The sequence below is a fragment of the Abramis brama genome, assembly GCF_963993115.1.
Source record: "Abramis brama genome assembly, chromosome: 11".
NCBI classification, from domain to species: domain Eukaryota; kingdom Metazoa; phylum Chordata; class Actinopteri; order Cypriniformes; family Leuciscidae; genus Abramis; species Abramis brama.
In genome coordinates this window covers 5,364,139-5,388,021 of record NC_139973.1, presented here as the reverse complement: position 1 = coordinate 5,388,021, position 23,883 = coordinate 5,364,139, and the positions used below count along the sequence as shown (strand labels likewise).

The following is a 23,883-nucleotide window of genomic DNA, read 5'->3' as shown; positions in this document are numbered from 1 at the left end:
TCACTGTGACAGATTTGAGATTTTGACTACTAAATTCTTGTCATGTCACTGATAAGAAACATGTCGTTACTGGCTACCAAAGTGGCGTGTTAGGTAAATGCTAATTCTAGAACTCGCCGGGTTGCTGAAACGCCTCCGCTATCGTATTTATCTTTTTTCACTCTGTTGTGGTGATCCCTCGAGGACACATCATTAAGGCAGGAGTATTGTTGCCATAACTTCACAAACCTTTCCTCCATTGCATAATTCCACCTAGCAGCACCAACAACAGTTTTGGTTTGCCATGTTTGAAAGCTCTGTATGGAAGACCTTCTGTCCTCCTATTGGTCACGTAACCCGTGGTGGAGGACCAAAAAAAAAAATTAAACATGCTCTTTCTGTCGAGACGTTGTGAAGATTTGCAGATGCGGCATCGGTTGTCATCTACTATAACACACTACAATAGATAAAACAATAGATTCTTGCGTCCCGATGCCCATTGTCATTTACGAATCACCACGGCACCCTACGCCTAAAGAATTGTGCCAAAATTGGGCTGATATTGTGTAGTCTGAACGCGGCAAGCAAGACACATATATTTTAAACTGGAATTTGAAAACGATCACAAGTTTAGTTTCTTCTGACCTTTGAAATAACACTAAGCCAATCTCTTCTAACCTTGCTAGTCTTTGGAGTGTTTTCTAGCCAAACACTTTTTAGCTCCATCCAGAGCTGTCAGAAGGTGAAGGCAGCGCTATGGATGGTTTACGCGGATGGACTATGTGTTCTCCTGACTCTATCAATGTGGTAACTGAACTCCATGTCCTCCAGTCTGCTCTGATCTGATTGGGTTCAACAGTTCATGATTCACACACACAAACACATTCACACACATCCTAATAGACACTTTCGCCATGATGTGGTTCTTTTCTGATACCATCCTCCCAACCATCACTATCTTCACAACAACATTATTAATCTTGACCTACCAATTTTGACTCATTTTACCAACCCTTTAAGACATCACAAAATCACTTCTCATAGAGCTCTATATGTCAGCATACACCTAAAAACCAGATGAATTTTTACCACATACATTTTATTTGCACAGACGCGTTTCTGTGCAAATAAAAGTATATATATATGCATAGTGAGGCCTCTTTCCTACTTTATGCATTCTAATTATCCAGGCCAGCACTCTTAAAGTTTAATAGTATATGCATTGAGTGAAGCCTGCTCCTATCCTCACTTACCACATACATTTAAAATACTGATCAATTTAAATGTGTGTCCAATCTACCCTCAAAATGCCATCTGGATAGAAAATGCCACCTACTTCTGACCAGTCATAGCAAGCAGTACATCATAGTTTTGGTAGTCTTGAAGTTAAATTTATTGGCCACTTGAAAAAATAAAGGAAAACCCCTTTGATGTGTTTCAAGAAAGCTTATCCAAACAAAATTGCTAAGATAATGCTTCCCAACACAGTTCCACAATGTAAAAGATGGCCAATACAATACAGAAAAATTACACACTTCAGCTTTCAATAGTGATTTTTACAACAGTTACCACACTTACCACCCACAACCTAGTAAAGGCAATGAAATAGCTATTCTGTGTGCTTGTATTTCTATAATTTTGACATATTGTTGGTTCTAATGACTCTCACACCTATCTGAATCATAAGGATCTTAGCAATCATGCAGAAGTGCTCTTTTAAGACCTATGCTATTTCCTTCCCAATATACGATTGTAAAATAATACAGAAAAACTCAAACTTCCCTTGATTAGAAACAATCGCCATGCATTCCCCTTCAACCACTTACTCTGCTTGTATGCCCAATAAAAATATGTGAGTATGCAAATCCTTTTATTTTGATGGGGTAAAATTAAGTATCAAAGAGGAATTATTATCAAAGCCCATCATATTAAAACTAAATCCCTACCATATACAGGGGGCGTTGGAGGCGGGTGCATTTTAATTGCCGGCATTCAGCGATACTCTGTGGTTCTGTTAGCATGTGAAAAAGGTACTTTTGTATAACTTTATTTAAAGCAGGTCTGTAGGCCGAGGGATTACGCAAGGGTTTATGGGGGTGCATATCACCGTTGAAATCTCCACGCCTATTGTTCGCCAGTCGACAGGATTACGGATGCATCGCTGGATGCATCTAATAGGATTATAATCTCAAATGGACTCAGATTAAGACTAGGCAGTCATGTAAACAACCCATGATGCTAATGGCTCAAAAAAGTGTCCCAGTTTACCAAATACAAAGAGGTTAAAGGGTGGATTTTAAATACATTTGACTTAAAATCCCATTTGTTTCTAATTCACAAGTGTATTTGGGTTAAAACATTGCTGGTGTTTTTTGTTAAATTTAGTTAAATTCCAGATGGGAGCATTGAGAAACAAAGGGTATTTGTGTAATCAAACTGTCAATTGATTTCAAGCTCAAAGTGTCCATGCATAATGCATGATGTGCTGTGTTTGTTTCTTTTGCTTGTTTTTGGAACTGTTGGGACAATGCGGCAAACACAACTAGGTTTTGCTTTCTAATGCTTAGTGAATATTACTGGCCCAAAAAAGTGTTTGGAAAAATCACATCTAAAAATGTACGAATTTCATTGCATAGGAAACAAAATATCAAACCGAGTGACTTCTGCAAATAGATCGTATTTATTGATGCAAATTTTAAGTTAAATACTGTATAACTGTTAATTTAAAACCCAACAATCTTCTTTTAGTAAATTTTGTTGCTTGAAGAGTGTGCTTGTACATTCTTTCTTTACAATAAAAGCTGCTTGCTTTGATATTTTGCCATCTGTGCATGTTCAAGTTTCAATTAAGTTTGCAATTACTTTTTGGGGCCAGTGTGCACTCAAATTCAACTCTCAAAATATAATTATGATCCTCATAACTGCATGTCAATATATATATTTAAAATGTAAAAATGACAACAGCTTTAATCTGCATAATTCAGACGATTAACCATTGTAACGGTTCACTAGCTGGCTAAAAGTCGACTATCTCCTGTGCAACGCAGATATCCAGCAAGACCCTTCAGAAATGTGAGACATTTTAGTGCAAGCAATTTGTAATTTCAGTCAGGGCAATTGAGCATATTGTATGTGACTGTAGAGTGAAATGGAGAAGCAATGAGACGTGGACTATATTGCACTGGAACTAAAGAGCTGACACCTGTGCATGTGTGTGTGTGTGCATGTGTGCAAGGGCTTGACATCTGATCTGAACAACAAAATCCACCCTTCAATATATAATAGAAATAGAAGGAGGATTATATGAACATACAATAAGCAAATATAACAAACACACTCAATACTTCCACACACACATTGTATATGTGCACATGAATATATATCTGGAATAGAAACACACACAAACATACAAGCGTACTAATGTACACAAAAAACATGCTGGCAAACACACTCACACTCACATGCACACACACACACACACACACACACACACACACACATCAGTTAGGCTGGCAGGGTCAGAGTGTATGACTGGGGTTATGTTGGGTGAAGCGGTCACATGTAAGGGGTGGAGTTTTGAGGTAAGGCAACGTATATCACTTTACGCTCACATTTTGCTCAGAAACTTATTAAGCTCTACTGTAAAATATCTTTAGGCATATCCACATTTAAACAATGGTCTGAATTAATTAAAAAATGGATTTAAAGCCAGCCATAAAAAGTATATATTTTATATACACACACATATAAAGCCAGCCATAATAAGTATATATACTGACTCCCGGTAAGCAACAGATCTTTCAAAAGCAAGATTATGTAATTTCTAAGAAGGCGATATTTGAATAAAAATTATAATGAAATCAGTTTTTCAGAGCATAACAAGGTCATGAGCAAAACTAAAGTAGAAGGGGATATTTGTTGTTTTTAAACATGAAATATTAATATTTAATATGATCATTTAAAACATGTGGGCGGCACTATACATTCTCAGGGTACCAAATTACATTAGTGTCAATGAAGTCAATGAGAATCAGCTAGACTTTTTAGTGGACCAGACATGCAAAAAATGCATTAAGATGTCGATGGAGAGAAGCAGAATAAAGGAACAAGGTCTGGAAAAAAAAGAGAGAAGGAAACAACAGCAGAAGAAATGTGGATGAAAAGAACAAAGAAGAAAGAAAAGTTTGACTATGGTATAATATTCACCTTCACTGGGAATGACAAGTATGTAGGGCGTGGTATTTTGTCCCCTACCTATTACCACTAAGACAAGGTTTTACGTTCCAGGCCGGCATGCATGAGAGAAAAGAAGGAAAGAAAAAATAGTCTAAAGAATTATGCTTTCAACTTGATCATCTGAGCTTCCTTCCAGTGAGTAATATTTGGCTGGAAAGGAAACTGAAATGTATATGATACAACAGGTAGGCTAATGCGAAAGGGAAAATTAAAATTACTCCAGAATCATCTAATGGAACTGACAGAGTAGGCATAAGAGTTAGAGAAAATCGTATAAAAAAAAAAAATGCACTTTATTTTTCCAAGTTGAGGCCTTATGTGGCTTTTGTCTGCAGTTCTATGAAAACTGAAAAGAATAATAAAACTGTAATAAAAAAATGTTTTAAAATAAATACATTTAGGGGGAATACACTAAGACTGAATTGCGTCTACTGCCATTTATTTGCATTTGCATTGTTTAAGCACTCGATTCAATAAAGGAGTTATGCAAATGAGGTGCCTGTGCTAATGAGACTACAAAATGTGTGCTGAATTCAAAATTGCATGTTAATATAATAGTGCTAAGATGTGGAGGATGCAGCAGATTCCTGCATTTTGACGTACTTAACTGCGACCGACACACCTGAATTGGTCCTTTAAAATACAAAAAGTGCACTCTGTGATCACTAGAAAATGAAGACAAACATATCTTAATGATATTTTGCTGACCGCCTACTCAACGTGGGAGGTAATATTTCCACAATAATCGTACCAGGCACAAAACACTGGGTTTCATGAATAAGGCGCAATCTTAAACCAGTTGCACTCAAAAAAGAAATGTGTTTGAATTGAAATGAATGGAAATTACTTCATTTAAATACAGTGCAGTGCTATTTCATTCTCATTAAACTAGAATTTAGGTGGAGAGTGAATAAGACGAATAAGGTTTTTACTTAAATAGCATGCGCAAAAGTCACGCAACCGTTTTAGTGAATTCACCCCGTAATCTAAACCTACTAAAAAATCCAACATTAAAAAGACAAGGAAAGGTAGAGAAACCTTTAATGTCTGTATTCAAGGCATCACCAATTTTAAACCATGTCTTTCTAAACAAAAGTAATTGTTTTTTTACAATCATAAGAACCCAACTCAGGACGGATCTATCTGGGATATGAAAGGAAAACAGGCCATGGGAAGAAAAAAAAGCCTGACATGGAGCAAAATAAAATGAGTTCAGCAAAACAAACAAACAGGTGTGTGCAGAAGCAAGCTTATTGAATAAGATGGAGAAAAAACCATAAGGAATGAAAGAAAACTGGAAAAGAAAGAATGGGGAAGAAAAAAAATGCGATGAGGCTGAAGCGCTGCACGGCTACAGTGTCTCTTTATCCGTGATGTCCATTAAATAATAGAAAGTCTCTTGTGATTGCTCTTTTCCTGGAAGTGATTATGTAAAAGGGTCTTTTTTTACAGAGAGAGGGGGAAATGAAATGGAGCAAAAGAAACTGAACAAAATTGTTGGCCAGAGGCAGATAATCATGCAGGTAAAATAAAATGGGATTTCAGTTGTTTTTTTTTCAATGAAACCGGGAGCGCTAATCTCAGTCTGATGCAAGTGAGGTTTTTCAGACTGTACAATGGAAAGATTTCGTCCTTTTTTAAATATTTATATATATATATATACACCTCATCATGTTTAGTAATGGGTTCCACTATAAAATCAAAGGTCTATTAGGAATACAGAGGAAATAACATTTATAATATTAGATCTACTTAATTTCAACCAAAACATGACTTGAGTTTCATTGAGTGTGCTGGGCTACAGGAACTTAAATGAAACAGAACTATCCAAATATCAACCCAGCCAAAGAACTTTTCCAAAGCATTTCTCATCTGAATATACAAAGAAACAAGCAAAATAAGTGAATAAATCAATAATAATAATAAAATGTGTCATTCATACAAACTAACAATAAGTGAAACAATTCTCATACCTTTGGTAGCTAGTCGCACACAGTTGATTTTGGTTTCCTGGAAGAGGAGAGGAAAGTTTGTGTTTTAATTAAATGTCAAAATGATACTGTATTGAGGAACATTGTTTTTGTCAAGCTTGAGTTATCTTAGTAATTGCAACACAATGAAGTGCGGGTTATTTTCCATCATGAGGTGCATGACATTAAGAAACAGTTAATTATATAACAACATTTCTAATGATAGTGAAGGATTCACAAATGCAGTGCTGAGGCCAAAACAGAGAGAAGCCAACATTACTGTTACATTTCCCCATGCATGTAAAGTCACTACAGCTAAGTTAAGTAAAGGCATTTAAGGTGACAAAACTTGTACATATCATACCACATACTACTTGTTTTGATCCTAATCTTATTTAAACAAAAATATGAATACAACTGTTAATTTAGATGACAAAAAACATTTTTATTCTATTCTAAAACATTCATGGCTGCCTGGAATGCCAGTTATGATGATAAAAATCTCACTTGCATCCTTGGAATGCCATGTGTGGCGTGACAGGTGTTAATTAGTCGGCAGATTTCGGTGTGAAGTCTGCATGGAAGTTTAGAGCTCTGAGACAGGAAGCCAGATGCTACCATGTGTTTCTGTGAGCGTTTACAACAGCCTCTTGTTTTGAATAGATCTGCTGTCCTTGTGCACATCATCTCAGTAGACACGTAAACAATAATGCCTTCACATCACAGGGTCATTGAAAGGGTTTGCTAATGGTAATATTTCATTAAGTTATGTTGTATAGCAGCCCGTGTTACACATCTGAAAAGTGTGCCAATCTCAGCGTAGTCACAGGGAGTTCATTGTTTTCTTCTATGCTCATCTTTCTCTTTTAGGTAAACTACTGTCTTGGCGGGGCAACAGTTTGATGAGAATATTGCAAGCTAGCTGCAAAAAAAAAAAAAAAAAAAACTCTGGTTTAATAGCACAGACATTTGAAGGTAAGTTTATTACCAACACATCAATGCAAGAATGAGCATTAAGTTGCATTTGCAATGCACTGGCTGAGCATTCACACCTGTGTTTGAGCACATGCCCAGAGTGTGCTCATACCCTGATTAGTGCACTACAAGTTGCATTTGCTAAAATCATCAGCTAAATGACAGCCTACTAATAAATAAATCTCACAAACACACAGCTGTCAAAATTCACTACTAATTGTTCTTTTTTGCTTTATTTAGCACCACTCAATATCACTTAAATGTATTCTGTATTAATCATTCAAATTAATCTGCCAACTGATTCTTTACACCGGTGATACGCCTGTGTTTTGCCAGATAGTGTATCTATGTGTAATCTTTTTACTCCTATATAACTGTATCATCTTTAAATCTTTTTTAATTCCTTTTATAACTGTTTTAATTTTCCCTTCTGTGTAACTTTTGTTCACTTTGAATTACCATAGTGTATGAAATGTGCTATATAAATAAACTTGTCTTGCCTTTCCTTTACAAGTACAGTATGTTGTTACCCAGGGACATGAAAAAAAAACAGACTAAAAAGAAGTTTGTTAGCATAGTAAATACTTATGTTTTGCTATAAAAGTAATGTGGAATAAAACTTGATGCTATAGCTAGTGTGTGGTTGCTAACATGCTGCTAAAATGTTGCTAGGGTATTCAGGGTGGTTGTTAGATGGTTACTTGCTGTCTCAATTCAAAAGAGTCAATCCTAGAGTCTATGACATTCGGACCCCTATGTAGATATGGCCCCAGTGCCTCCTTTAAAGTAAGTCTATGAGATTTATCATCTGCCAACTCAAAATCTTAAGTCTGATTGCTTAGAAAAGTAAAAGCACACATGTCCTCAACAGGACCCATGATTTCAGGTATCATTTGCATGTTGCAAATTATTAAATGACTAACCCTAACATAATAGTAATGAAGCTCACCTTAGAAAACACCACTAATAAATCAATCGGAAAAGCATATTGAAGAGGCAATACAGGCAGTCTCTCTCCTAGCATTTATTTTACTGTATAACTTCACTTTGCCATTATCAGTGCCACTCTTCAGAAACATTAAAAGTCCCCTTGGCAACACTTCATTGCACGTATCAATTTGGCTCACGAGAAACAAAACCAATATGAGTTTCTCAAGTACATCCAATGCTGATGAATGCAAACACAACACAGACCTCAACTCACACTGTTGACACTGAAGAATTAACCGTCAATGCAGTGGAAAAGGGCAAATACTAACATGTGACCTTGCTGTCAGTGGTGGTTTGTCCCATCTGATTGTGGCATTGAAGCAGGGGGTGGATTGACACAGTGAGGCCGAGAAGGGTCCATATGTGAGCAGACCATCTGTCTGTCACAGAGTGCTATCGGACATGCAGGGTCAAACACACTAGCCAATGTAAAATGGGTGAAAGTAAAACTGTTCAAGTTTTAAGAGGATATACCATGCAGATATGGATATATACTGGCTATATATGGATGATGTTTTTATATAAAGATTTCTATTCCAAATAAATGCTGTTATTTTTTAACTTTCTATTCATCAACAATCCTGAAAAACAAAAATATGAATATGAAAATTAAAAGCACGACTGTTTTCAACATTGATAATAAAAATAAATGTTTCTTGAGCAGCAAATCAGCATATTAGAATGATTTCTGAAGGATCATGTGACACTGAAGACTTGAGTAACGATAAATTCAGCTTTGCATCACAGGAAGAAAATACTAAATTCAAATAGAAAACTTATTTTTAACTGTAACAATATTTCACAATATTACTGTTTTTACTGTATTTTATATCAAATAAATGCAGTGACTTCTTTCAAAAACATTTTACATTTTTTTTACAGACCCTAAACTTTTTAACTGTAGTGAATGGCTCTCTGAAATATACAAAGGTTCTGAAATTCATGTGTTTACATGTTATTCTTTGGTACTTCCAAGATTGTACCATGGTAAGGTAAACTAACTGAGTAATCATCATGGTAAATGAACTTCAGTACCATAGTACATATCGAAACTCTGATACCATCACTGAATTATGCTACCACTCCAGTATTTTTTGTAAGAGAAAAGGGTGAGAGGAAGGAGGTGAGGGCCGCATGTTAACAGTTCTTCGTTTCTGAGAGCAGTCTGAGCGCTGGGACTTGGGGAATGGAAAAATAGGAGAGGGTCTCGGCTGATGGGAAACATCCCTACAGGAAGTGACAGCTGAGCTATACTGTCTGCCCCTGCAGTCAAATAATTCACTGACAGACTGTCAAAGGCTTTTTACGATGACTGGGTAATGACGGGGAGAAAAACGCAGAGAAAGATGGAGAAAGAGTTATAAAAAAGAACAAATCTTAGCAGCTCAGGGGAAACTGCAAGGTGAGAAAAGAGACTTCATGTAAACATTTAACTCAATTATTACTGATAGACTACACTATTACTCTTGGCAGATCGCATATCAATACTGGATTGTTACATTTTCTAAAGGAAAGGTAAGTGATGCTGGTCTGTGCAATGATGCTAAAGTGTTGTGGCTCATTATCAGGGTGTTGCTAAAGTATGACAAGTTGCTCTTAGCACATTGCTGTGCGTTTGCTATGGTGGTTAAGATCATCTGAAACAATATGGTAGCAATAAAGAGAAATGAAAAAAGGGACATGCATGGCAGTTTGGAAAGAACGTAAAAGCAAAAAGAGAAAATAAGCTAATAACTCCATAGACCAATCCAACTGACTGCAGTTTACTAAGCTTGAATGACACGTTTGCATTGATGTGTTTAAAAAGAACATGGGACTCTTATGACAAATGCTTAATGGTTAGCTTGAGAAGTTGAAGAATATGGATTTCATGTCACTGTCCAGCTTTTTGCCATGCCTACTAGAGCTAATCCACATGACCGCAGATTTACAGTCAATAAGTTTTTCTAGTTGGTCACTCACTCAATTCTGAAGCATGTTATGGATTAGTTACAGCAGTTTTCTTTACACGCTGGCCACAATTCTCTTCTGATGACAACAGCTACTGCTGGAACCCAGGAACACATATCTATCTATTAACTAGGTAAACAAGTGCAAATACATTGTTTTCTGCAAAATTTGGGCCAATAAATTGCAAACTGTATACGCTATAGACAAACTATTAATTTCACCCAAAACCACAAAGCAACCACCCAGAACTCACTAACAATCACTAACAATGCCATAGCAATGGCACAGCCATCCACACCATTAGCAACTAAATCATGGGACAAGAATGTTAGCGAGACTGAAACTCTTTTGACTTGGGCCAGTAAGCAACTATCTAATAACCACCCAGAACACTCTAGCAACCACATAGCAACACCCTGGTAACCACCCACAAGACCTTGGGACAGCGAGTTCTGCACGAGCAAGCACTATTTGTTTTTATTTTAAATAAAAGTAAATATCTAGTTGTTTTCTATTTTTTAAATCTATTTATTTGTCATAATCAACTGTTGCATAAATGCACAATCAGGCTGATAAAAAAAATCACTTCCTAGAAGACGAACAAAAGAAAGATAACAAAATCACAAATTAAAGTGTATCACAATTTAAGCTGAGTTCATCCAGTTTCTGCAGTATTTTGAACAGATTTTGAAATGGATGCTTATAATTATGAATTATGAACACGGGTATGAATGATTACAACAACCTCCTGAGGCAATCATCTACACATTAGGGGCTCGGGAGGAACAACGATCCAGTGAGAATGAATAAAAGAAACGTGCAGTACAAAATGACAAAAGAAAAGTGTCATCAGCCAGTCGTCTGGAGGTATTTGAGACAGCGGCGCTACAATTTCAGGAGCTGTTGCTTTCGAGAGTAACACCTCCAGTCTGGTGAAATGTATTACCAAGAGGATTAGGCAAAAGAAACTAAAAAACAAAACAAAAAACAATGGCACGAGTTGCTTTTGCTGTCTATAGTCTTTCCATTAATACAGAGCACTCTGTTTTTCATAAAGAACAAAGGAAAGCATGACAGCTGAGTGCAGTGTTAGGTGTAAATGAAGAAAGAAACAGCAAGAGATTCTTAAAAAACGTGTGAAACAAGAACGAGACGCTTCAAAAACACTCCCAACCACTGCAAGAGAGAAATGTTTTGTCTCCATCCAAATACTATCAGCCGCTGATGAACTGTACAGAACAACAGGAAGAGGGTGATATACTAATTAACCCTTGATTAAGGCTATTCCTATTTGGTGTTTGGTGTTTTTAGCCCCCAACGGCGCCTTCCAGGCAGCGAGGGGATGGGTAGGTTTAAGGTTGAGGTTAGGGTTAGCTGCCTGGAAGGAGCCATTGGGGGCTAAAAACACCATCGAGCTTCCTATTTCATTTATTAAATTAAGAAGCAATTAATCATTTTCATGAATATATGAATACAGCTAAGTATTTCACTGCACTTGTAACCAGTCCTACTCAATCCGCTTCGAGCAGGATTCGAACCGGCGTCTCCGGCATAGGAGGCGGGCAAGCTAACGCGCTAATGCGCCTCTTGAGGCCAGGGGAGTGAGGTTTACTTGCACAGCTTTTACTAGCTTGCCTCCGTTACGCTAACCACCATAAACCTCCCTCCCATCCGGGTCACGGCACCAATGTAACCGGTCCTACTTGACCAGCTCCAAGCGGGATTCGAACCTCCATCTCCGGCATGGAGGTGGGCGTGCTAACAAAGATGCTAAAAACCACAATCTCCATTCCACATTGAGCAAATGAAAACTCTAAATGCAAACCTATTGGATAGTAGGCAACAAGGCACACAATTTGGACAGTTCATAGGGTTTTAAAATAAATCAATAAAAAAATCGAATCAATTAAAATAAATAGATATTAAAATAAATCAATAAATATTAAAATAAAATAAAAACTTACCAATAAACCAAAAAAACTAATAATAATCATCTTCATTTTATTATTCCTATTATAATTTTTATTATTATTATTATTATTTAAATTCTAAAGAGCATCTTGTACTTCAATTGAAAAAAGGAAAATATGGCCTTTTCTTACAATTTGATTTAGAAATAAAATTGCTGCTAAATAAATATTTCTTAAATATTTCTTAATTTATGTGACATGTCAACTGACCATTTAACACTTGACCATTAAACACTTTGTTTGCTTGGTTATTTTTTTTAATAATAACTGCCACACTCCAACAAACAGTGATTTCCCCTTTGACAGGTCGTGGCTTTTCAATGCAAGCTGTTTTCCTCTAGAGTGTTTGTTCCTATTAGAGTGACACGTCAGTGGAAACAAAGTGCCACAAACTTATCCTTTCACCCGCCACACACCGAAGACAGGACGTTCTTTGCGGGTTCCATTTTGTTAAAAGCTGCATGTGTCTGTTTCAATCTCTGTCTAGTGTGAGTTCAGCCACTTAAACGAGTGAGTGCCTCTTCACAACTCCGTAACCCTCTTTCAGAACAAAAGACGCCTGCAGCGGCAATTACTTGCTCTTTTAGCCCGAGTGTCTGTGGTCCTGTTCACAAACACACCGGAGGGACAAAAGCAAGTGGAGGAATCCTAATTTAGCTTAGAACAGTTTGAGACCACTATTCTCCTGACTGTCCCTCCCCCTCTCGCCATCTCTGGCAAGACTGATGTGATAAAGTTTATCGAAAGCGACCTGGTGCTATTAGCAGTGCCAGGAGAAGCTCTGTGGGCAGCGGCGCTCTGAGATGGCATCGTTTATGGACTGCTGCTACACTGAGAGATCAAGAAACCACAGTATTTTTGTCTTTAAAGGTCGAACTGAAGATGAGGAGGAAGCAGCCTATGATTGGCTTAAACAGAGATAAGAAAAAGTATTTTAACAGCCCCAAAATTACACACTTCATCTTTAAGCAAATGAAAAGGCCTTTAAAAGTCATGCTGGCATTTCGCCTCTATGGAAAGTATTAATGATGACTAGCAAATTTAATGTGGACTACAGTTCCCTGCTCATGCTGACATTATAGAGCAAAGATCGTTCATTAGAGAGCATTGCATTGTATTACTCATTAGAAATTATGTTCTGGTTTTATGAAGTAACTTTTACAGTGACCCCTACATGTATTTGGACACTTAAGTGACACTTTAACATCTCTGATTTTTTAGATATATTGGGATACACTGAAAGAATGTTGATAGAGAAAGACTAAAATAGTATTTTCTTTAAAAACATACTCCAATAATCTTTGGATATTTACAGCTTTATTTTTTACAGTTTAATACAAGACTTGAAACTTGCACTTGGTGTGATATTTTGTTATCCAGTGTAATCACATTATTCAGACATTATTAAGTGATGCTTTACTGTCCCAAAACATTTGGGGGACACTTTATAAAGCAATGATATTGTTTTCTATTTTTATGCATCAAGTCAATAAATGAATCTACTAATGACAACTGCTGGATCAAGCCGGTTTGAATAGCTATCAATATGACAGGTAATCTAACCACCGAATTGTATTGTGAATTTATTTGTTACTTTGCGCTGTGGAATAGAAAAAAAAATAAAAATCAAATGGCACACATTTACACAGAGCGTTTCTCGAACACACTTGGAACAAGGTAAGTTGAAAACAAATCTGAACTACCAACCTAAATCCATATTATATGCATGAATCTCCAATCAAATTATCTGGGTCACGGTCTGAGGTTGTTTTTGAGTGCTTTTCTCCAGCCGCCTGAGACTGAGAGATCGAATTGAATCAAATCCAATCAAATCGGGAACCACATACTTCAAAACGCAGTGCAATGCAGCAGGCCCAAGCAGAGCCTTCAGAGAGCGCATTATACCTGCTAAATGCTAATGTGTGATATATATATATATATATATATATATATATATATATATATATATATATATATATATATACATTATACATATAGGCCATGTTCTACTAGACTTTTTACCATGATGAGAACTGGGGGGAAATATGCTTGACTGCCATGAAGATAATGACATTGCAAAGAAGTTTCATTTTTAAAATGTAATTCATCATTTTTCATTCTGGGGTGAAATATGACCCAGCCAGGATTCATGAGATTTCCAAATCAATACTCAAGCGTCAACATTTATCAAGAACAATGAACTGGTAAATGAATTAAGCAGTAAATGAAATACTCACCCCATTTGCTTTGCTCAGGGCCTGAAAGTAAATGCTGTAGCTTTTGGCTGGTGACAGCGGTGCGTTCCAGTAGCCATTATAAGTCTTGTTATCTCCTATAGTAAAGGGCTGTACCACAGCAAGGCTAACAGGGGGAAGTTCAGCAGCAAAATAGTGAGGTGAATCCAAGATGGAGGCATTTCTGAAACTAACAGGAATGGAGAAACACTCCAACACATCAGCGGCTCGGCGAACTTTCTTCTTCCGTTCCTCTTGAACCACCACTTGATAAGCACTAGAGAAAAAATAAGTTGCATTAATGAACTAAATATCAAAACAAGGACCTAATATGTCATTATTGTAGTTTCTCAAGAATATTAATGAAGAGGCTCTATTTAAATAGTTTTTTTTAAAGTAAAACATGAAACCTGTTCACAAGACATTTAATGAGAAACAAGATATTCAATGAGAAAACAGTAGGACATGACTTGATTCAATGCATTGGGAATTATAAAAACTACCCTTCGTTTTAAAGGGTTAGTTCACCCAAAAATGATGTCATTAATGACTCACCCTCATGTCGTTCCAAGCCCGTAAGACCTCCGTTAATCTTCAGAACACAGTTTAAGATATTTTAGATTTAGTCCGAGAGCTTTCTGTCCCTCCATTGAAAATGTATGGACGGTATACTGTCCATGTCCAGAAAGCTAATACAGACATCATCAAAGTAGTCCAAGTGACTACAGTGGCTCAATCTTAAGTTTATAAAGCGACGAGAATACTTTTTGTGCGCAAAAAAACAACAAAAATAACGACTTTATTCCACTATTCATTTCCTTCTCTCTGGGCCTCGAGTTAGTTCATGTACTATAACTGCGTAGCGCTTCTGGGTTGTACGTCAGACGCATCACACACATGACCAGCGTCGGCCAATAGTGAGCCTACGTGTGACGTACAACACAGAAGCGCTGCGCAGTTATACTACGTGAAAAAACTCGAGGCCCAGAGAGAAGGAAATGAATAGTGGAATAAAGTCGTTATTTTTGTTGTTTTTTTGCACAAAAAGTATTCTCGTCGCTTTATAAACTTAAGATTGAGCCACTGTAGTCACTTTGACTACTTTGATGATGTCTGTATTAGCTTTCTGGACATGGACAGTATACCGTCCATACATTTTCAATGGAGGGACAGAAAGCTCTCGGACTAAATCTAAAATATCTTAAACTGTGTTCTGAAGATTAACGGAGGTCTTAAGGGCTTGGAACGACATGAGGGTGAGTCATTAATGACATAATTTTCATTTTTGGGTGAACTAACCCTTTAAGAATAACATGCACTGATGAATTGTGCACAATAAGACCAGCAGCATTGCATTATGAAAATTAAAAAGTGTCAATTTTGATTTCATATTTCTTTCAGCATATGTTTGCCGCCTCTTGATTTGGGAAATATCTTCAGCTAGTGATGACACATCCAAAAAAAGAGAGAGGCAGTTGTGCCCGAGGCAATTTAACAAGCCATTAAAACCATCAAGAACTTCTCTTCCCGTAGCTTTATAAGAATCACAGAAGGCCCTGTAAACCATCAAGAATTCTCAAACGCTAACAACTAGCTGCTAAACACCTCTATTAAACTCTCTTTTTGAAAAGAAAAAAAAACTCTTTAAACCTGCATGAGATCCAAAAATACACAGCTTCTCCTCATGAGAGAAAACTATGAGGCAGGCGATGCGGTAGAGTGCCAGCAGAGGGAAATCTCTACTACGGTAATTAGCTGGAGGGGAGGTGTGCATGGGGCTTTTTGAAAGTGCTCATCATGGGGAGGGATTGGAGAGAGGCATGATGTGTGTGTTTCAGAACACGGTGAATAGATAAGGACATTTTTTGAGCTCCCTGTGCTAATAGTACTTGTTTGCAATTATGTGGTCTTACGCCAAGAACATACTTCCCAATTATGTGCAATTAGGGAAATGTCTGTTTCGCCGAAAAGATGTGGCAAATTATCCTAGCCTCTAATCTGGCATCTTTCATAAGGGATAATTTCCCATGACCAAAGAGGCCTGCCTGCTTTTCTCTTTTAAATACACAGGATCTCCATTTCAAACTAATGGCTTTAAGTGCACACTGGATGCCGTGTGTTGTGTGTCCGCTGTAACCTCGGTCGAAAGCTTCTGTAATTATAAACAATTTTCAGTTGCAGATTTTCATAAAGACGCTTATGGATTGCCAGGGTCATATGATTTATAGAGCACACTAACAAAGTTATTTTCCCACTTACTTATTTTTAAACATGCATCAGTTTATTAGGTTTTTGTTTCACCCTTAAATATATAAATATAAATTTGCAAAAATGAATAACAATTGTAAAAATATAATATAATATAATATAATATAATATAATATAATATAATATAATATAATATAATATAATATAATATAATATAATATAATATAATAACAACTCAGAATAGTGCATGCAATCAAATAATTGTCATAATTACTGATGAACTCCCATTGCACATCAACTGTGCAGTTCTTCCAAGTTAGTGGCGACTTGCAATTTCGAGAATTTGCCAAAATCTGTTGCACATTCACAGACTGAATTTCCACACAGAGAAAGACTCTGTTTGTGTGCCAAAACACAGCCAAATGGACCAGGATCCCCTCGAAGGCTTAGCATACAAATGATGCTTATTTGAATGACTGCATTTAAAAACCCTCAGGACCCCGAGTGAATCAACAGTAATGCACTTCTTCTTTCAGACTATGTGCTGGACCCCTCTTTGATGATTGGAGAGAGGGATCATGGGTAATTTAGTGTATTCTTGTGTGTGTTTCGCATCTGTCTGCAGATTTAAAAATAATTCTTAAAGGATTTTTTTTTTTTAAGCATGTCAACGAGTATCTACAGCTCTACAGCTGATGTTTGGACAAACTTTCAGGCTCCTATCTCGTTCATTTATTAACAGCAAATTACGTTTTTAAATTCACTCATCATATCCTGTCCTCTCTATATTCACATTTGAATAAAAGTGTCAAAAGACCACAATTGACAAGTACTTTCTAAGACAATGTGTTAATTGCATACACTATCAATCAATGTAAAACAAACAAGCAAAATAGATTGGACTGGCCAGCGGCATGATGAGAGGCAAACTCACCTGACAGGAGCCCCTCGTGATTGGGCGGGTTTTAAGAGGACGGTGATTGTCGTGTCTGTCTCATTGAGAGGAGAGTCGGTCTCATATTCAGGCATGGATGGAGCTGCAGACACAGAATTATGTTAAAGGACAAGGACTATAAAGAAAGAAAGGATATAAAGAAAGCACATACTGTATAGCTCAGAAAACCTCATCTCAAGTGACAAGGACAAATGGAAGAGAAACAGATGTCTAAAAACTTTTATAAAAAGCACTTTTTGTCTAAAAAGCCCTTATTTTCAGTTTATGTAACACAAACATATTATTATGTAATAATATAAAAAAATGTTAAATGATTTTTGTAAGCATATTGCATAGTTGTGTAAGTAAATTGCTTTATTTGTGATAACACAGCGAAACCTGCCAAATTGTGTGATATCATTGTTGGCCGGGCTGTCAAACAAAGAAATTATGAACATATGCAAGAATAAGAGAAAACCAATAAAATATTAATATCTGATTATGTTGTAGTCAATGTATGCTTTTTCCTGTGAGCTTTTTATTTCTCTATGCATTTGTATTGCATATTAAAATAAAACCTGTAGCTTTTAAAAAATATATATTTTAGACAAATACCTTGACCAAGTTTAGTGTTTTTTTCTTCCTTCATATTTGAAATATTAAAAATATCCTCATATTTTGATGGTTTAATCAAACTTACAGTGTCATAAAAAAACAAATACCCCCTTCCAGACATGACTTTTGGCCACTACTGCATGAATGCTCCACTGTAAGTACTGTACAACTTCTTGACTGTTTTTACAAACTAAGAGATATGTCGAAGTTGTTGTCTGTGTCTGTATGAGCTTGTTTTGAAGCCTGAACTCAGCTGCCATTCAAACCCACAATGTTTTAATATTATGTATAATTAATATTCATGCTTTTGTAAAAACATTCATTTCACAGTATTTACTCCTATTAGAAAGCATACCGTTTGGAAGCCTGACTCAGAGGTCATTACTATGTAATCATACTGAAAATGTCACTCTCTCATTACAGAGTTTAGATTCAGTGAACAATACGGTTTTAATAAATGGTGTCTGGCGTGCTGCACAAATGCCACGTCATTATGAAACGGAACGAACTGACAGCCGCGGGCCACAGAAATTGGGCTGAACTTGTGGAGGATGTTGTTTACGATTCATGTTCTCATTATTCCGTTCACTTTACATTAACTGTATTCCAACGATATTCATTCCAATAACACAACACGCTAATGAGATTTTCGCTCCAGCAAAGCTTCTTTAAGATACAAGAAAAAGTCAAAATGACAAAACTAATTATGCAAATTTTAGCAATGCAAGTGATAATTAGGTAAGCAATCAAATGAAGCTTATTTAACCCAATCAGTTCATGTTCTCTGAAATAATTTCATACATTATCATCAGTCTGTCCGACGTGAATGCTCTATATCCATGAAGAACCAATGTCTGTCACATTAACTCAATTAAAATGGAACCCGAGGGTCTGTTTTACCATAATTGTGTATAATTATCACTTCACTGTTGGAAAATACCCAACAATCTGAGCTGAACCCTTGCCTGAAACCCTCACCTGCGATCTTGGTGGCTATACGGCTGGTCACGGGTGGGCCGAAGCCTTTGTTTGTGCTGGCTTTCAACGTAAAGTAGTATGTGGTGCCAGGATATAACCCAACGAAGAGATGATGGGTCTCATTTTGGAGTTTGAAGACCCGGCCACGTTGTGTTGTCAAATCTGCACTGGGGTCCAGGGAGCCAAGAGCCTTATAGGTGATCTAATGAAAGAGACAAGTCCATTCGATTATCACAATCACTTCATCAAGAGTCTTGGCGATGCAGTGGAGACAAAAGCATGCATTCAAATGTATTACACTAAGAAATTACAATTATGACATAATTTGTTTACCATTATGTCGTCTCAAACCCAAATTACTTTTGTACATTTGTATCAGTGAAGAGAGAAAGTCATACGGGTTTGGAGCAACATGAGGCTGAGCAAATAACAGACATTTCATTTTTGGATGAATTTTTCCTTTAAGCATTATTCTTAATAACATCAACCTTTTGAAACACGGAGAGCAATTTAGCACTGAATGTTTTTGTTTTGCTGGATCTCTTTCAGTTACTTTGGCTTTTCTGCACTTATTTTCTCTCCAAATATTTGAGAGAATTTCAGTGACTAGAAATGCATCCCAAATACAATATTCTGCTTACAATGAATAACAAGCACATTCAGTGCACTGTGCTGTAAATACAAGCTGCTTATTAAAACACTTTTACGTGGATCTGCTTCAAACATGTATATGTTGGAAAACAATATCCAGCAAAGAATTAACATGCCCCAAAACAATTACTAAACTAGGTTACAGATAACCATTGTCATGCTAAGACGCGCATACGTCATATCTCAGAGGAGGCTGATGGAAATTGATGGTCACAGTGTATATGGGTAATCAAAACATTTTAGCCCTGACGTTTCACACTTCATAACTCCATTCCACAATTCAAATCAAATAAATTGACAGCTGGGTGCCTGGCAGGCCTGCTGCCTAAAAGCTTTTCATGCATAGTGGAGTGATTCAGAATGCCCTCTAAACACTCTCTCTCTCACACACACACACACACACACACACACACACACATGCTCGTGACTGCTCACTGACCACAGGCAAAAAAAAGAGTCAGTAGAAGCAAATCTGCACATTCAAACCAAATATCACTCCAGAAAATCCACACACAAGTACAGACACACATGAGATAAAGACGCAATGATGACATTTTTTCAGACATCAAAATAAGACGACTTGTCATTCTAGTGATTCTGAAATTAAAAATAATATGACATCGACATGCTGGGGGTTTTTTTGGAGCTTGACACCCCTAATATACACTACCATTATATACACTGTGTATATTTAAAATATATAAGACATGCAGTAACAGTATCCAAATATAGGTTTTCCTTTTCAAACTAGTATCACATTTTTATGCTTTCCACTGCCATAGTTTTGATTTAATATGCTATCATGTTTAATGTTCGGTCAGTAAATCACACAGTGCCACTGAGGTGTGGCGGAGCAGCCCGATGTAATATACTGCCAAACACAAGTTTACATGTTATGGATTATAAATCAGTCTTAATAGAGAATTACAGCCTGAATGTTGCTTTTACAGCTGACAATTTACTGCACATGTGAACTGAAATGTTTAAACCCTCTTCATGTCTGTTTGGACAGGTATCTCTCAACGTTATAAACAGCATGCTCAATTCAAAAGACATCATCCCATTCTTATTTTTGCTCTTAAATGTAGCCTTATCTTGCCACAGACAGCTTATCTCTCAGTTGATAAAAACATTTAAAAAGTTGAAGCAGTCAGTTAGATACTTTCACAGGTTTTCCTGTAAATGAAAGGGCATTAGTGATTGATGGCAGGCTTTTTATTAAAGGTGTTTTTAAAATACCATCTATTGCCTTTAGCATAGCTCCTGTGTAAATTTGTGCCCTTGTTCGGTGTTAATACACTCAGCCAACAGCGGGTCGTATTGTTCTTCACAGCCCAATGAAAAAGAAACCGTGAGTTGGCTGAAGGGTATTGTTCATGTAATATACAAGCAGCTGGATAATTCGGCTGTAAACTGAGATTAGATAGATATTATATTATATTCCAGTCACTAAATGGAGAAAAAAAATTACAAATAAATAACCATAAGAGATCAAAGGCCAGCATGGAGATCAATAGGCCTCCAATTACTCGGTCATCACTTAAATGTCCTGATGGGGAAGAAAAAACACAAGGGATGATCAATCCTGTAGAAGACTGAAAGTATGAAATGAATAGGTGAGGATGGGGGGATCTATCTCTTGTTCCCGCCTGTCCTCCCTCTCTCTTTTCAGACTCTGTTGTCAGGGGAGACAGGAAGTGTTGGCCAGGGGGCATTTGATGCCACGCGACAGACTGCTAAAAGTGGCCTAATGCACTACTGAACGCACTGTGGCTCTCTGTTAAAAGAGCCGCTTGAGTTTAATTGACCACAGCTGATTTGAAAAGGGTTCATTTCCCAGTTCAGTAAGGCAGCGGAGATGGGAATGTGAAGAAAACAGCCCTGTTTGTGGGAGATATTGGATTTATGGCTACTTTGCTTCAGCAATAAGGGAAAAAAGAGAGAAATGTTGTTCCAAAACATAGTGAGCTGCCTTTTAAGGCATCATGTGCACTTGCAACAAAAAGGTTAAGTACGCTACCTTGTTTTGGCTAAATGCATTGTGATGCAAAATGCAAAGCTCAATAAATAATTACTAAATTATTATGTATAATTAAAAGTTGAGTATTATACCCATTATTAGTTTTTTTTTAATGTGTTTTATGCCTATTAGAGTATACCATGCTGTAGATCACATATATATTGCTGCCTATAACTCGTTCCTTATCAGACATTTATGAGAAAAGTAGGCAAATCGGCAACTGTTATCAAGAGTTATACAAGCAGAAACGTGAAATGCAAAACTAAAAACCCAAGCTGGATTGGTTAGTAATTCATCGGCAGGAGCCTCGTTGAAGCTAGTCATCTCTTGAGATTTATAATTGGTAAACAGACATGCTGAGAACAGAATATTTAGTATTTTGTAAGTTTTGAGGGTTTGGGATGCCAGAAAGAAACTAGGTTACACAACATTTGGTGTAGAAAATAATATTGCACTCAATTCTGCATGCATAAAATATAAAATCAAAAAAGTATAGAAGAAAATACAGCACTATACAAACACTAGTAATATAATAGTAATAACAGTCAGACAGAGTTCCAGTTCAAAATTTTGAGGATTTCCATATTTTATCTACCAAATAGATTCCACAATGCAAACTATGCAAATTTCATACACAAATAAAGTGGGATTTTCTGCATCTATGGTTAAAATAATAAAATATGTCTCCAAGTCCCCCAGTGAATCTGCAATATCATCACTGCTTTTACATAATGTTTAATAGTGAATAAATCTTAAAACAACGATAACAGACGAATAATTCAAATAATGGTGCAGCATTCTTGTAACAAAAAAAGTGTACAACAATTGTAGAGAAATTAGTGGAAAATGTCTATAGACTTTGTGATACAAATTTCTGTCCTACTACAAGTAAAAAGTTCACATTACTTTCCATATATGACTCTTTCAAAGATGCCATAAACCTGACAAACCCAGTGACTACAGCTCACTGCATCAACCGGGTACGTCCTTCCTCCCTGCCGACTACTAGCAATGATACACTAATGTCTGCTGTGTCGGACAAAACAAGAGCACTTAAATCTCACTGTCTCATGATACACAACAAATGGTAAATAAAAAACGCACTCTCAACATTAACCCAGATTTAGACCTTCCTCCAGCTGTCTGTAGACCACACATGCAGGGCCGTGAGCCCATTAACCGGGTTTATCTGCTCTAGAGAGCTAGGGGTTACTGCTTCTCTTAACTCGAGTGCTTGCAACTCAACCGTTTATTGATGGAAATGAAAACAACACCATGACGTGAGGAGGCTGGATGTGCACAGGTTTTCCTCTATCCCGTAAGGGCAGAACAGGCTGTTCATCTTCGTTAGAGATGAAAACTTTCCCCACTACATCAGCACACAGAACGACAGCTCTTTACTTTGACTTATTTAGAGACAAAAAAGAGATTTTTTACATACAAAAAACTACTATGGTGGTACCGTGGTACATCGATGTCGAATAATAATACCACGGTACTTTTTATATACTATAGTATTTACACTAACATTCAAAAGTTTGCGATCAGTGTGATTTTTTTTTTTTTTTTTTTTGAAATCTCATGCTTGGCAAGGCTGCATTTCTTTGATCAAAAATACAGTAAAAACAGTAATATTGTGAAATATGATTACAATTTAAAATGAAAATAAAATATATTTAAATATATTTAAAAAAACAATTAATTCCTGTGATGCAAAGCTGATTTTTTTGCATCATTACTCAGTCTTCAGTGTCACATGATCCTTCAGAAATCATTCTAATATGCTGATTTGCTGGTCATATTAATGTTGAAAACTGAATGTTGATTTTTTATTTATTTGTGTAAACCACTTTTTTTTTTTTCTTTGATAAATAGCATGTTCAACAGAACAGCATTTGCATTATAAATGTCTTTATTGTCACATACTTGCTGAATAAAAGCATCACCTTGTTTTGCTGACCTTAAACTTTTGAACAGCAGTGTAACATTCTAAGAATACTATGCAATCATAATCATGAATTACCATGGTATCATGACCCTTACAAAGAAGTACAATGTACATTTATGGTCTCTGTTGGTAATGGTACTTTGAAATATACAACATTACTGAAATTACTGTACCATGTTTTTTAAATGGTACTCCATTGTACTTATAAGAATATCATGGTGCTAG

The 23,883-nt window shown here is 36.5% G+C and overlaps 1 protein-coding gene across 6 annotated transcripts in view; it reads right to left on the bottom strand.

Moving 5' to 3' along the window:
• ptprt (protein tyrosine phosphatase receptor type T) overlaps positions 1–23,883 on the bottom strand; it is a 250,176-nt gene that overhangs the window by 81,622 nt on the left and 144,671 nt on the right. For 4 of the 6 annotated variants that reach the window (XM_084127973.1, XM_084127974.1, XM_084127976.1 and 1 more), the window contains exons 10-14: positions 19,040–19,241; positions 17,447–17,549; positions 14,308–14,581; positions 6,189–6,225; positions 4,186–4,242 (exon numbers count right to left, since the gene is read on the bottom strand). In XM_084127973.1, coding sequence (XP_083984099.1) covers positions 4,186–4,242; positions 6,189–6,225; positions 14,308–14,581; positions 17,447–17,549; positions 19,040–19,241 — 673 coding nt within the window. The remainder of the gene's footprint in view (positions 1–4,185; positions 4,243–6,188; positions 6,226–14,307; positions 14,582–17,446; positions 17,550–19,039; positions 19,242–23,883) is intronic. The other 2 variants (XM_084127977.1, XM_084127978.1) reach the window with 1 other exon arrangement.